The following is a 16,909-nucleotide window of genomic DNA, read 5'->3' on the forward strand; positions in this document are numbered from 1 at the left end:
TCTCCTACTTTCTAGACCTGGATCCCGCGTACCAAAAAAAAGTTGATTAATAGCAAGCTGAAAATTTGTTAATAGCTTAACGGTGTCTAGTCGGACAAACTTTGATATACGGGAACACTGGAACAGGGGAAGTTTTAATTGTGGAACAGGTTAAAAATTTGGAACGTCAGACTATGAAAACGTTCCATGTATTTTGTCGGACAGTACTTCCAATTGATTTGTTACCATTTCATTAAACTCTCATGCAAAAATCAGACTGGTGTTTATCACCAACTGGGCATTTTAATGAGTGGAACACGAAGAACATGTCAAATGACAGGAATCATGTTGGTTAGTAATAGCAGTCTGATTTTTGAATGAGAGTTTAATGAAAGGGTAACAAATCAATTGGATGTTCTGTTTGACAAAATACATGGGACGTTTTCGTAATCTGACCTTCCAAATTTTTAAACTGTTCCACAATTAAAACTTGCCCTGTTCCAGTGTTTCCGTACATCAAAGTTTGTCCGGCTGGACACCGTTAAGCTATTAACAAATTTTCAGCTTGCTATTAATCAACTTTTTTTTAGTACGCGGGATCCAGGACTATTCTACTTTATAAGTATTTCTAATTTTTCCTTTATTGACTTTCTATACAGTCTACGATATAAGGCTGATAATTCAATAGTTTTTTCAGTTTAGTCAATGTGGTGAGACCTCTCCCGTCTGGAAAAATTTCTGATTCGGTTTCTTTGTGGATTCCTATTCAAAAATGTCCCCTTTAAACAAATATGAAGGGTGCAGGGCGGAATTTTTGGGCAGAAATTGTTTAAACAATTTTTTTAAACAAATACAAAAGATCACGTTTTTTTGCTCCATAACATATATTTTTAAGTTTCGTGGGTCATTCTAAACAAGAAAGGTATCTTGTAAATTTTCTCAAAAATTGATAGTTTTCGAGTTATAAGCGATTTAAAATCTGAAAAATGCGAAAATACGCATTTTCGAGGCTTAAAAACTCATATTTAAATTAGTATTTTTGAGGTTGCCATATACTTAAATTGAAGTTTAAACATTCAGCTTCAAGATTCTGAAGAGTGATCGCGTCTAACCTTAATTTAAATCGTTGTCTTTGCCGGTGCGGCGCGCTCTATTCCAAAAATCTCCTATTTTCCTTCGAAAAATATTTTTAATAGATTCTTTGGAACATTCTAAATAAAAAAAAGTTTCTTGACATTTTTCCGAAATACCTACGTTTTTTTGTCATTTTTCGGATTTTAAATCGCTTATAACTTTAAGGGCCGGTTGTTGAACGCTAATCAACATTGATCACTATCAAATACTTAATTACTGTCACAACTGTCAATGTCAACTTTGGTTGGGTTGCCGAAAACATAATTATTGATGACAATTATGAAATTAGTTAATCAATTATGTTAATAATTGTTATGTTAATTGACTAACTAATCTCATAATTATAATTAACTATGTTTTCAGCAACCCAACCAAAGTTGACATTGACAGTTGTGACAGTAATTAAATATTTGATAGTGATCAATGTTGATTAGCGTTCGAACAATGATCATTATCAAATAATTAATTACTGTCAATGTCAACTTTGTTTGGGTTGTTAAAAAGTCTGTGGAGTCTATAATCAATTAATATAACAATAATTATTAACATAATTAATAATAAATCTCATAATTGTAATTAATTATGTTTTCAGCAACCCAAACAAAGTTGACATTGAGAGTTTTGGTGACAGTAATTAAATATTTGATAATGATCATTGTTGATTAGCGTTCGAACAACCGGCCCTTAAACTATTAACTTTTGAGAAAAATGTCAAGAAACTTATTTTATTTAGAATGTCCCAAATAATCTAGAAAAAATATTTTTCGGAGGAAAATAGAAGATTTTTGAAACAGAGCGCGCCGCACCGGCAAAAAAATCTGATAAACATGCATATCTAACAATTAAAAAACAACGGTATAAATTAAAGTTAGACGCGATACTCTTCAGAATCTTGAAGCTGAATGTTTAACCTTCAAATTAAGTATCTGGCAACCTCAAAAATACTAATTTAAATATGAGTTCTTAAGCCTCGAAAATGCGTATTTTCGCATTTTTCAGATTTTAAATCAATTATAACTCGAAAACTATCAATTTTTGAGAAAAATTACCAGATACCTTTCTTGTTTAGAATGACCCAAAATACCTAAAAATATATATTTCAGGGCAAAAAACGTAATCTTTTGTATTTGTTTAAAAAAATTGTTTAAACAATTTCTGCCCACAAATTCCGCCCGACACCCTTCAGATTTGTTTAAAGAATACAGTTTTGAATAGGAAGCCGCAAAGAAACCGAATCAGAAATTTTTTCAGACGGGAGCGGTCTCACCACATGGACTAGTTTTTTCGCAAAACGATTCTCCTTTAAATTCAAGATGCCGGCTAACGATTTTAAATTTACACTACTATTTTCGTTAATTTTGCAAAGGGCTAGTAAACCACAGTGATAAGAAATATAGAGTATGTTAAAAAGTATGAACAATTAACCCTTAAATGTAATACTACTAATCACTGTACTTACCCGAAGGTAACTCTATTACAGTATGATACTTCTTGGGCAAATTCTTAGGACCTCCTCCGACTTCGATGTAGTTGCATTCTTCGGATTTGTTTGGTAAGTGTTTATTTCTTGCTTCTTCTAATGTGATCAATTTTGTTGGAGTAGAAATGGCCAAACTGTTAGGCCTACACTTCTTCGATAGGAGGTTCTCGTTTGTCAACGTTGGTTGGTCGAAGTTGGGTAGATGATCACAGAATATTAAGTCGGCGTAACAGATTAGAAATTCAGTTACGACTGCCTGAAAATAAACCAATTTTTTAGAAGAGAAAAGATTATTTTATCGGTGGTAATAAAAAAATTTAGTCAATGTCAAAAGTTGCTTTGACAACTATAGTGCATACGCATACATGATTATACATACAGTATGGTGCAAATGAAAAGAATAAATTCGTTATTTCGTAAACCGGCGACATTAAGGCAAAATCCCGAAACAGGTCGAATTTTATTTTTAGATTATGATATTTTAGCATATATGTTATAGTCAAAGCCCGAATTTCAGGCACTCCTAGGTTTGACTAGGCAATCCTCAGGTCTGACTGACGATCTTAGTCAAAGCCCGAAATAAAGTTACAGTTTCGGCCTTTGACTAGTCAAACCTAGGAGAGACTAAGTTGGTCAGGCAAAGGTCGAATTTTAATTTTATGAAATCGGGGTTTGACTAGTCAAACCCCGATCAGCTACTAAAATGTCGTAATTCGTTAGATTACGTTTAATAAAACGTCATTTTTTAATTTTAATGTTTATTATTTTTACCCTGTAACTAAAATAAAAAAATGAGTGCTTATTCTCACATGTTGAGATGTTATGGCATTGAGTGTTAAGGCTGAATTGTTTGACAATTTTCTTCCTCTCCTAGTGACGACGGTCCAGGGGCTTCGTTAGTATTATGGTGATCCTGAGTTTTCCTCCGATTGCAATATCTTCTTTCACAGTTCACATTACTTCTTCAGATGTGGTTTGTTGTATTTGCCAAAAAGAGAGCTCTGATGCATATACGTGCATAATTTGTAATCAGGTGGTACATGTTGTGTCCATACTATGAAGGTTTTGAAAGAAAAGTTACATGCATGCATTGTGCACAGACAGAAAAAAATAAAATAAATAAAGGAGAGACGATTGAAGGTCTTAAACAATAAACACATTTTTTTTCAAGAAATCAAATAAGAGAATGCAAAGAGAATTTTCTAAAATTCGAAGATGTTCCAGACGTTAAGCTGTCTCTAAGAGAAATTATTACAAAAGATTCTAAATTTAGAGGACAAGGTTTTATAAAATGCTACTGCAATAAAAAATGCTCATCAAAATTATGTAAGTGTATAAGGTCTAACATATTGTGCAACTCTAATGCCTGGTTGCACCAACAGATCTTAAGCTAAGACGTGCCTTAAGCTCAGCTTACGAAACATACGCGTTGCACCATCGAGTCTAAGATCAATTTTCAGCTGGCTACAATGGATTGCCACGCGGATTGCATTTTAAAGAATAAAAAATTATGGTGCAACGTAAGCACCGTAAGCGAGACTTAAAGCGGCCCTATTCATAAGCTGAGCTGAGCTAAGCTGGAGCTTAAGATTTGTTGGTGCAACCAGGCATAAATGCCATAATGCCTCAACATGTGAGAATAAACACTAATTTTTATTTTAATTACGACAATATAAAAATAATATTGTTCTGAAGCTATTTCCTTGTGGCATTTTTGTAATAAACCATTCTAATTGGGAAAAATAAGCCACAATTTAACTAAAAAAATGATTTTATTAACGTCTCGACGCTCAAACCGGATGTCGTTGTCAAAATACAAAATATGTATTACTAAATTAGTAAAATCATTTTTTTAGTTAAATTGTGGCTTATTTCCCATTTAGAATAGTTTATTATGAAAATAATATACCTACATTAAAATTAAAAAATTACGTTTTATTAAACCTTATCTAACAAATTACGACATTTTAATAGCTGATCGGCGTTTGACTAGTCAAACCCCGATTTCATAAAATTAAATTTCGACCTTTGCCTGACCAACTTAGTCTCTCCTAGGTTTGACTAGTCAAAGGCCGAAACTGTAATTTATTTCGGGCTTTGACTAAGACCGTCAGTCAGACCTGAGGATTGCCTAGTTAAACCTAGGAGTGCCTGAAATTCGGGCTTTGACTATAACATATATACCACACGCGTGACATCATCTATCTGGGAGTGATGACGTAGGTAATCGATAATTTTTTTAAATCAGGATAGGGGTCGTGTGCTAGCTCATTTGAAAGGTCATTCAATTCTCTATACAGTAATGTAAACATTAACATAATTATTTATACAGGGTGTCCAAAAACAATTTTTTAAATTAAATTTATTGACAAAAAAAGAAGAAGGTATGTTATTTATTTAATACAAAATACTTTTTACTGTTGTCAGAAAACGGAAAAAAAAATGTTTATTTGAAAAATAAACATTACTTTTAGCTTAAATTCAATGTTCAAGCCAGCTCCCGCTAGGCACCTGCTTTTTGGAAGTTTGAACAATTAATTTAAGCAAAAACCAATGTTAATTTTTCGAATAAACATTTTTTTCCTGTTTTCTGACAGTAGTAAATGTATTTTGAGTTAAATAAATTACATACATTTTACTTTTTTTGTCAATTAATTTAATATAAAAAAATTGTTTTTGGACACCCTTTTTGGGTGTCCAAACACCTGTTTGGATATTAATGTTTATAATAGTGAATAAAGAATTAAATAACCTTTCAAATGAGCTAGCACACGACCACTATTCTCATTTAAAAAAATGATCGATTACGTCATCACGCCCAGATGGATGACGTCACTTGTGTGATATATATGCCAAAATATCATAATTTAAAAATAAAAATCGACCTGTTTCGGGATTTTTCCGTAAAGTCGCCGGTTTACGAAATAACGAATTTATTCCTTTCATTTGCACCATACTGTATATTGTAATGCCTTAAGTTGTGACGATAATATACTTTTATCGTCTAGAGTACGCCTATGTATTAAACAAAACATGTTCTTACACTCTCTCTGACAGTATAAAAGATCGAACAGAGATCCATTAGGACTTTCTCTGTGCGTTGAACGGAGAATAACTAACCAGACCTTCTGAACCCTGTCGATTTGGCGAGCTGAGCGAATTCGACAAATCCCGACCCCATCCAAAGCTACGCGCGTTGAGCGAGACACTTCCTCTCTTTAAAAATAAATGCGATTCCTAATTCCCATTATTCGTCCCTACGTAGATATGATTATATTTAAATAACGAATTAATAAGTAATCAACGTTAACTATCTTTTCTTTGGTATGTTTGGTTTCAAAATAAATGTCTTATAAAAACTAATCTGGCGACGAAATAAGACGACGGACAAAGAGTGTATATTCCACGGTTGACCATATAGAAACAAAGAAAGTGCTATGGTATGGTCATGTTATGAGGATGTCAGAGGAAAGATGGCCAAATAGAACATTAAATTACACACCCATGAATAGAAGAAGAAGAGAAAGGCCTGCAGAAACATGGAAGAAAGGCATAGAACAGTCTATGGCAGACAGAGCAATTGAAGAAAACAAATGGGTGGATAGAAAACGGTGGAAGAGACCGTAGGAACCCCACTGCTTATACAGGGTGTCCAGAAACTCTACCGACAAACGAAGACAGGAGATTCTTCAGATAATTTTAAGATAATTTAACCCAATTCACTTAGTCCGAAAATGCTTCCTAAGGGAACTAGAGCTCTTTGAAGATGGCGTCTTGTAATTCGTTTTTCTTAAATACCTCCAGAACGCTTCTATTTAGAAAAACAAAAATTGGTACGCGTATTTATCTTCAAGATATAAATCTAATCCATCCATTGCAAATTTCTAGTACCGATCATAGGCGTCCGTTTTGGGTAGGGCAACGGTTATTTTATCGCATAACTTTTTTATCTTTAACTTTTATGCATTTCTGATACTGGATTATTAAATTGGGAAGTATTTTAGTAGTAGAAGGTACTCTTACTTTAAATCGGTAGGACACACCGTTTTCTAGAAAAATCGATTTGAAAACTTTTCGCTTTTTGAATTAAAAAACAAATTAAAAAAACTGTTTAGAAAGACGAAAACTGGTACATTTATTTATATTCCAGAGATAAATCGATTTCATTAATTGCGAATTTCTAGTACTGGTCATAGGCGTCCGTTTTGGGTATGTCAACAATTATTTTATAGCATAACTTTTTTGTCTTGAATTTTTGAGCATTTTGACACTAGATTATTAAATTATGAGGTATTCGAGTACTAAAAGTTACTCTTACTTTATGTTGGTAAAATACTTCATTTTTTGTTAAAAAGTTCTTTCAATTTTTTTTCAAATTCCAAAAACGAAAAACTTTCAAATCGATTTTTCTAGAAAACGGTGCGTCCTACCGACTTAAATCAAGAGTGCCTTTTAGTACTAGAATACCTCACAATTTAATAATCCGGTGTCAAAAATTCATAAAAGTTAAGGACAAAAAAGTTATGCGATAAAATACCCGTTGCTCTACCCAAAACGCACGCCTATGACCGGTACTAGAAATTTGCAATGGATGGAATCGATTCATCTCTGAAAAGTAAATATGAATAACAATTTTCGTTTTTCTAAATAGAAGCGTTCTGGAGGTATTTAAGAAAAACTAATTTCATGAAGCCATCTTCAAAGAGCTCTAGCTTCCTTAAGAAGCATTTTCGGACTAGGTGAATTGGGTTAAATTGTCTTATAATTGAGGAATCTGAGGAATCTCCTGTTTTCGTTTGTCGGTAGAGTTTCTGGACACCCTGTATACTTAGTGAAATTAGAAGTGTTACACCCAGAAGGAATCATTTCTTGAACTTAATTTTTTGGCAGCACAATGAATATATTTAAAGCATGCTATTATAACAATATCAATGTTTTATCTTTTATAGTTTTTGTAAAAATAAAGTTTTATCTTTAAATTTTTTGTGAAAAGACCAATTTATGAAGACCGGTTGGTACAGAAATTTTTAGTTATTATTCCTCAGTCTAATTGTATTCATTGCAAGAATATGCCTCAAGTTCGAAGACACCAAAATTACCACCATTTTAGCGATTTTGACAGTTGTAGAATTATTGCCTATAGAGATATGGGTTTGTCGTATCGTGAAATTGAGTGTATTTGAAAGAAAAATCCTAATGAAGATATTTGGCCTATTAACGAAAACGTACTATGGAGATCCAGGTACAAATATGAACCACCATGAACTCTACTAACTTTTCAAAGAGGCACCGATCACACAATTCGTTACTTTAGGGCAAGAACAGAACAAGTGGGTCGAGGTGGAAGTGTAGGTCGCGGTGGATGCTACTAGTTAAGTCTCGGTCGATGTCGACAGCACATAGCAAGGAGGTCACCTGCGCTGTCAGTCGAGCTAGAACCACTATCAAGTGAAGTAGTTTAATGAAATTTGAATGACAAAAAGACTGTGCTTTTGCGATGTTGTGTCAGTCAAGTGATGATAGTGATGAAATGTCATCTGTAAATAATCAGATCCTCCTTCATATTTCAAAAATTTACTGAATTTAACTACTATAGAAATTCAAAAATAAACTGAATACAAAAAAGGGATTATATAAAAAGTATCAACTCAGATAGCGCAGGTAATGACAACTTTGCTTCGAACGGACCAATTGCAGAGAAGCATCCTTATAGGTAGCGCAGTAGACATCCATGTAAAACAAACTCATTTTATTTTTAAAAGCATCGATGAAAACCTCCTGCGGATGGCATCGCGCTAAACTTCCACCGCGACTTACCTGCTCTGTTCTTTTCCATTCACTACAGTGTGTTTGTTTTACATGGATATCGAGATCGACCGCGACCTCCACCTCCACCTCTACCGCGACCCACTTGTTCTGTTCTTACCCTTAGACTTCGATGGGCTGATAATGTAGTGATCATTAGTGAGAGAGGAGACCGAAAGGTTGCTAAAAAGAGCCCAGTAAATAATAAAATCCAGGCAAGACTAAAAGGAAGGCAACTAAAAAGGCGGGAAGAGAAAGTGGCAACGAAAGCGCCAAATTTTCCCTGTATTTTGTATGTCTTTTTTGGTGTAAATGTTAATATGTAGTCACTTAATACCTTCGGTAAATATAACTGTCTTACCTGAACTCCAACACCTTGTAAAGCTGCTACGCCTCCTACTTCCAACGCCTCGCACCTTAAGAGATTAGGAGCCCATACAATGGCAACGTTCCTCGTCGTCATTCCTGTGCTAGCTCCATGTTTTGCTACTTTTGCTAAATGCCTCATCAAATACTCCAGGGTTCTGCAACATACGCAACAATAAAAAAAAATGATTTAAAAAAATTAATTTTAACTATTTATAATGGGAAATAAGCCACAATATTATTAAAAAATGATTTTTATTAACGTTACGACGCCCAAATCGGGTGCCGTTGTCAAAATACAAAATACTATTAACATAAACAAAAATGTTGTTGCTTAGTAAAAAAATTCTTCTAATAATTTATTTAATTTGACTCATTTGGTCGACTCGTTGAATATTGGATCCGTTTATGAAGAGATTTTCGTTATTTCTTTGAGTTTTCGATATTCTCATAAACTGTGTCTTCTTGACATTCATTGTTAGCCCGTATTCTTGTCCAAACTCTGCTATTCTGGTCACCAGCCTCTGAAGATCCCCAATATTTTCAGCTAAGATGACAGTGTCATCCGCATATCTAATGTTGTTAATGGGAACTCCATTTACCTTTATTCCAGCTGTTTCACCCTCAAGAGCTTTTTCAAGATCTCTTCCGAGTAGGCATTAAAAAGAATTGGCGACAACACGCATCCCCGTCTCACTCCACGTCTGATTTCAATTTCCTCTGACAGCTGGTCGTTAACACGTACTTTAGCTATTTGCTTATAGTATAAATTCGATATAATCCTGAGGTCATTGTAGTCCAGCTTCTTTGATTCCAGTACATGCATTAATTGTTCATGTCGTACTTTGTCGAATGCTTTATTATAGTCAATAAAACACGCATATATATCTTGATTGACGTCCAGGCACCTTTGTATAAGTATGTTAAGTGAAAAAAGAACTTCACGAGTTCCCAGGCCTTTGCGAAACCCAAATTGCGTATCATTAATGTCTATGTCCAGTTTATGATATATTCGGTTATGGATGACTTTCAGTAGCAACTTTAGCACATGGGACATCAAACTAATGGTGCGGTAGTCGCCGCATTCTCTTGCGTTTTTTTTTAGGGAGGCAAATAAAGATCGACGTCAACCATTCTTTGGGTAATGTGCCTGAGCTATAAATTTTGTTCAAGAGTACCACTCAAACATCAATATGCTGCTCATCTATAATTTTTAAAAGGTCGATAGGAAGCATGTCAGGTCCTGGGCTTTTCCTGTTTGTCATTGTTTTTAACGCATGTATTATTTCTTTCTTTGTAATATCTGGACCTATTTCTCCTGAAATAAGTTATATGTGTTCCAGGTACCCTCTTTCATCATCGAACAGTTCATCGATGTATTCTGCCCAACGTTGTACTTTCTCATCGGTCTCTGTTATAGCAACCCCGTGTCTATCCAGAAGTGCACCAGTGAGATTTTGTTTTCTTAGTCCAGCCATTTCTTTGACATTCTTATGTAGGTTAAATAGATCGTATCTTTTTTGGAGGTCCTCGATCTCTTTGCATTTCTCTTCAAAGTGTTTTTCTTTTGCCTGCTTTATCATCTTCCTTATCTCGTGGTTAATCTCCCTGTATTTATTGTCATCTTTATTCTTATATTGTCTCCGTTGTTCCATCATATTCAGAATCTCGTCGTTCATCCATTCCTCTTTTCTCCTTGTGGAAGTCTTTAGTATATCTTTACAAGGTTCTAGTATGCAATGTTTTAGTTGCTCCCAGTGCTCGTCAATGTCATTGGTGTCTATGTTCAGCTCTCTACAGTTCGTATGCAGTTCGTGTTGACGACATTCTTTTACGATGGGTTCTTTAAGCTTGCTTATGTCTATTGTAGCAGTTCTCTGATGTCTTTTAATATTTTTAAGTGTGAGTGTAATTTTGGCGATAAGTGGGTTGTGATCTGAGGCCACGTCTGCTCCGGGATATGCTTTTACGGCTTTAACAGTATTACGGTATCTTTCGTTTATCATAATTAAGATTATATGCGAATGTAAAAGGTCAAAATTTAAGGTATTGACATGAGATAAATCAACACTGGATACGTGAAAATCATACTCAAAGACCACAAAAACTAAATGTATGGTAGGCTATAGTGGGTAGTCAGTTAATTGGGCTGTTTAAAAAAAATTAACAAGCTATAATTGTGAAATGCTACTTAGAAATGAAATTGTACCTGTCCTGAAAAACAAGTTTGGAGCCAATTTCAATGAGATATGGTTTCGGAAAGACTCCTGTTCATTTTGGTGTAAATATTCGGCGTTATTTAGATCAGAAATTTCCCGGACGATGGATTGGTAGATTAGGTAGCATTGAATGGCCTCCTCGTTCATTATATCTGAATACTAAAGATTATTCTTATTGCGGTTACTTAAAAAGTAGAATCTATAAAAATAAACCAGCAATAACTGGCAGAGCTAAGGCAGAGAATGCCTTGAAGAAGTGTAATAGATGCACTTCATCGTTTAGAATATGTACTGTCAAATTAACAACAGAGAATATTTTGAATACCTACTTGATTACGTAGACATTAATTTAGATAGATATATTTAAAGAGGTGGCCTTCTGGCCTATTCCACTGCGACCTTTTCAAATCTATTGTGGTCCTCTAGTCCTAGATAACATTCTCTAACCTGACTCTTTTAAGTCTAATAGCTTCGAGACTGAACCTTCCATGTGGCTATTTGCCGTTGGATTTTGTTCTCCTAATGCAAAGAGCCGCACATTTGCCAGACTGTCACACTGACATAGAATGTGCTCTACTGTTTCTTCTTCCAGGTGACAGAATCTGCACAGGTCAATCTGCCAATCCCATCAGCTTTAAGTGCCTATTCAGCTTACAGTGCCCTGTTAGCAGACCTACTATGGCGTGGACTGTTTTCCTGTCTTTGCTTGTTAGGTCTGCCGTAAATTTTGGCGAATGTTCTGTAACTAACTGTTTCGCCTGTCTTTGACCTGGTGAATTCCTCCACCATTCCAAAGATTTGAGAGCTACCCACTTTCTTGTAGCCGTTCTTGTAACTGCTTTTGCAACGCCGCAGAAGGGTTCCTGTCCAATGAATGGCATTGATGAGCCTTGTTTGGCCATTTCATCTGCGTTTTCATTGCCCTTATGACCATCGTGCCCCGGTACCCAGGCTACCGTAACTTTGCTACGGTCTGCTAGTTTAATTAGGGCACACACACAATCCCATACTAGCTTAGAATTGACATCTACAGAACTGAGTGCCTTAAGCGCTGCCTGACTATCAGTGAAGATGCCAACTGAACGGAAAGTTCTTTTCTGCATTTCTATTTCTTCCACGCAGTGATGGATTGCCGTTATTTCCGCCTAGAAAACTGTGACATCCTTTGATAGGCTAACCGGGAAATGAATTCCTTGATTTGTCCCTACTATGCCGGCTCCCACACCTTCCGATGTTTTTGAGCCATCAGTGTACCAGTTAGCAACAGCTTGTATGGGTACACCTTCCTTCCAGTCTTTGGACATTAATTTAACAATGTAGTATTTTTTTTTATAGTAAACTTTTAATTATTAGGTGAAAATTTAGTTGTACTCGTACATAGTTTGAATCAAAAAAATTCTTGAGTTGATTAGGCATCTAAACTTACGATTATTTAAAAGTTTTCCATATATATTTTACACTTGATTAAACAGATTTGCGAAAATATTTTTATGTTTGCCAGAATATTAACAAATTTTAACAAAATACAGTAAATTTAACAAACAAAACATATTCTGAATTAAAAACAAAAATCAGTTTCAAATTCTCTAAATAAATTATTTACACAGTGCTAGTCAAAAGTCCGTACCCCCCCTCGTATCTTTTGAACGGTTATACCAATAATAGTGAAATTTGGAGAGACGAAATAAACGGATGTAAGCTTCTTAACTAGTCATGACAGATGACGTAATTATGACAGATGACTTTAAATGGGACCTTATGGCAAGTGATACCTCGTTTGAAAGGTATTGAAAATACCTATTCAGTCATACTATTTTTTTTTGAGTTTAAGCTTATTTTAATGAATTTTATTGAAACAAATAGAAAATTGTAGTTTCGCATTTAATTAATAAAAATTCAAAATTCCGCATATGATTACTTGTCAAAAAGGTTGACGTTGACGTAAAAACTACTAGAGAATTAAAAAACGTCAACTTTTTTGACAAAAAAACCATAGGCGGACATTTGAATTTTTATTGCGAAACTACAATATTTCATTTATTTAATCTATTCACCAAAATCAAAATCAACTAAAACCTAAAAAAAATTAGTATGACTGAATAAGTATTTTGAATATCTTTCAAACGAGGTATCACGTGCCATAAGGTCCCATTTAAAATTATCGGTCACAGTGGCTCTGTAATGTCACCTGTCACTATTACGTCACCTGTCATGACTAGTTAAGAAGCTTACTTCCGTTTATTTCCTCCCTCCAAAATTCACTATTATAGGCATAACCGTTCAAAAGTTACGAGGGGGGGGGGGTACAGACTTTTGACTAGCACTGTAGAGTATGGTGCAAATGAAAGGAATAAACTCGATATTTCGTAAACCAGCGATTTTAGAGAAAAATCCCGAAACAGGTCGATTTTTATTTTTAAATTATGACATTTTGGCATATATGTCATACTAGTGACGTCATCCATCTGGGTGTGATGACGTAATCGATGATTTTTTTAAATAGGAATAGGGGTCGTGTGCTAGCTCATTTGAAAGGTCATTCAATTATCTATTTAGTAATATAAACATTTATGTAATTATTTGTACAGGAAGTCCAAAAAAAATTTTTAATTAAATAGGGAACTTGCATAAAATTTTAAATTCGAAAAAAATGGTATAAATCACAACAGAACATAATTTAGAAGCTGTATCAAGGATAAAAAAGTTTTGTTTGTCTTTCGTTTGGCCCCTAAAGACGACTAAAAATTCAACTTCTACCAGCCACCCCAAAACGCGTCGTGACGTCACGGGGTTGTATGTTTACATTCTACACCAATTGTATATATAATTTTAAATTAGACATTATAAACGTCAGTAAAAAATACAGTTATTTGACGTTAAAAGTGTTTTTGATCGTTTGATCTATTCATAGAAAATTTGTACTTTTACAAAATGGTTTTATTTTCCATAGTAAACCTTCTTTCCTTTCCTTCAATAACTATATCAAACTCCAATCTCAACAAACTGGTATATATTATTACAACGACATACGATAAATGTCATTAGAATATAAATATTTTTCCTTTATTCCCCGACGAAGAGCTGGCCAAATACCCAAGTAGGTGGAGGCCAATAAACTAAAGAAGAAGAAGAATATACGTAAATATAACCACAAACGGAACCACATAGTTAAACTCTGTGACGTCACGGGTCGTTTGAACTATTTTAAGATAAAGAAGACTTTAAATTTGTACTTCTAAATTATTATGAGTTTTTGAAGCGTGAAATTTTGTAAATCTAATTTTTATACAAAATTGAACATTATTATGTAATAAAAAAATGTGCAAGTTCCCTATTATTTGACAAAAAAAGAAGAATGTATGTAATTCGTTTAATTCAAAATACATTTTACTGTTGGTCAAAAACAAAAAAAAAATGTTTATTTCACAAATAATCATTGCTTTTCGATTAAATTCAATGTTCATGCCAGCTCCCGCCAACCACCTGCATCTTGGAAGTTTGAACATTTAATTTAAGCGAAAAACAGTGTTTATTTGTGATAGAAACATTTTTTTCTGATTTCTGACAGCAATAAAATGTATTTTGAATTAAACAAATTACATAAATTCTTCTTTTTTTGTCAAAAAATTTAATTTAATAATTTTTTTTTGGACACCCTGTATAAATAATTATGTAAATGTTTACATTACTGAATAGAGAATTGAAAAACCTTTCAAAAGAGCTAGCACAAGTCCCCTATTCTCATTTAAAAAAATCATCGATTACGTCATTACGCCCAGATGGATGTTTACACCATGTTTTCCATGTTTCCATTTTCTTCTTATGCCATTCATGTTTCAGCCACTCAGCGTATTTCCTGTAATTCTCATCTCTATTTCCAATAACCTTTGTTTCTGATTAATACGCCATTATTGGTCTTATGTTGGCTATATCCACTCTTGATTTCATCTGAGTTCAGTACAAAGTTAAATAATAAGGGGGATAAAACACAGCCTGTTTCACTTTGTTTATCACAGCTCATCATCATCATTCTCTTTGCCTTATCCCTATGCGGGGTCGGTTTCCCTAATTGCATTTCTCCACACAATTCTATCTTGGGTCATATCAATGTTAATCCCCTTTACCAACATGTCCTGCCTTATCGTCTCCCCCCAGGTCTTCTTTGGTCTTCCTCTCCTACTCCTTCCAGGAATCTGCACTTCAGCTATTCTTCGTATTGGGTGATTAACGTCTCGACGTTGAACATGACCAAACCATCTTAACCTATGCTCTCTCATTTTGGCATCAATTGGTGCCACACCTAGACTTACGCTAATATACTCATTTATAATTTTATCCTTCTTTGTCACTCCACTCATCCATCTAAGCATTCTTATTTCCGCCACATGCATTCGTTGTTCCTCTTTCTTTTTCACTGCCCAACATTCAGTTCCGTACATCATAGCCGGTCTTATGGCTGTTTTATAGAATTTTCTCTTCAGCTTAACTGGAATTTTTCTGTCACACAACACACCACTCGCTTTTTCCACTACATCCATCCAGCCCTAATTCTACTGCATGCATCTCCATCTATTTCTCCATTACTCTGTAATACCGATCCTAGGTACTTAAAACTATTGCTTTTCATAATCATTTCACCCTCCAAAGATACCATTTTATTTGTAGTAACTCCATCTTTAAATGAATTGCCTAAAATCCACCATCGTATTAATTATTCAGTTTTTTGTTAATGGTAGCACGTAACGTGCTATTTAAAACTCTATTTAATTCACATAAAATACCTGATGGACAGCTAAATACTTTTATCCAGTATATACGACACTTTTATAACATCCTTAATATAAAAAAATTCAAGTAAGTAGTTTGAATTTAAAATGCTTTATAATGGTGTTTTTGACACCAAATTAGAATAAATCCAACACCTCATTAAATAGAAACAAGGATATCTATCCATCGTTACTATATTTAGGCTATTGATTATGTTCAAAATAAAAGAGCTAAAAGGAACTACACCGTTACCGGGGTTTTATTATTTCATATGGTCAATGGACATCTATATATGAAAAAACCGCGGAGTGCTACCATTTAGGTTTTTGAGAAAGGGGTGAATTAGTCCCTAGGCAAAGGGTGAATTTGGGTCAATTCTATACACTTTTGGTGCAAACACCTCTACAGAAAAATTGTTCCAGGTTAAATTTACTATCGAAATATCACCTTTGTCAAAAATATTTTTTGTACAAAAATATATTCAAAACAAAAAGCAAAACAAACAAGAAAGAAAGCAATTTTGTTTTTTTGTCCCATAACTTTTTTCCTCGGGGATATAGGTATAGGCATTGGCCAGTGAATTAATGTATGATAGAAATTGGTCAAGTATGCTTTACAGGAACTAACAGGCAACTTGACCAATTTCTATCATACATTAATTCACTTCATAGTAATATTGAGTTTACAATAGAAACAGAACAGAATAAGTCCATAAACTTTCTAGATGTAACAATTACCAGACTACAAAACAAACATGAGTTCTCAGTATATCATAAACCTACCCATACTGACACAAGTATACACAATTCATCATCCCATCCTACACAACACAAATTAGCAGCCTACCATAGCATGATACATAGATTGACAGAAATTCCCATATCAAAAAATAACTTTGAAATAGAACTGAACATCATTAAACAAATAGCAGTAAATAATGGCTATAACGAACAAACAGTTAATAAAAATTTTAAACCAAAAACTCCGTAAGAAAGCCCTGAAATTAGTCTATCCACCAATCCACCACCATAGAAAGAACCCAGTACCTTTTGCTCTATCACATATACTGTCAAGATAACAACAAAAATGGCCAGATACATAAAAAAGAAAGGAATAACATCAGCTTTCAGAACTAACAACAACTTAATCAAATATATTA

The 16,909-nt window shown here is 34.1% G+C and overlaps 1 protein-coding gene across 3 annotated transcripts in view; it reads right to left on the reverse strand.

Annotated features, from left to right (window-relative positions):
- Positions 1-16,909, reverse strand: part of LOC114337406 (GTPase-activating protein CdGAPr) — a 697,382-nt gene that overhangs the window by 122,255 nt on the left and 558,218 nt on the right. For all 3 annotated transcript variants that reach the window (XM_028287837.2, XM_028287844.2, XM_028287832.2), the window contains exons 9-10: positions 8,760-8,922; positions 2,573-2,849 (exon numbers count right to left, since the gene is read on the reverse strand). In XM_028287837.2, coding sequence (XP_028143638.2) covers positions 2,573-2,849; positions 8,760-8,922 — 440 coding nt within the window. The remainder of the gene's footprint in view (positions 1-2,572; positions 2,850-8,759; positions 8,923-16,909) is intronic.

This window comes from Diabrotica virgifera, chromosome 2 (assembly GCF_917563875.1).
Source record: "Diabrotica virgifera virgifera chromosome 2, PGI_DIABVI_V3a".
NCBI lineage: Eukaryota > Metazoa > Arthropoda > Insecta > Coleoptera > Chrysomelidae > Diabrotica > Diabrotica virgifera.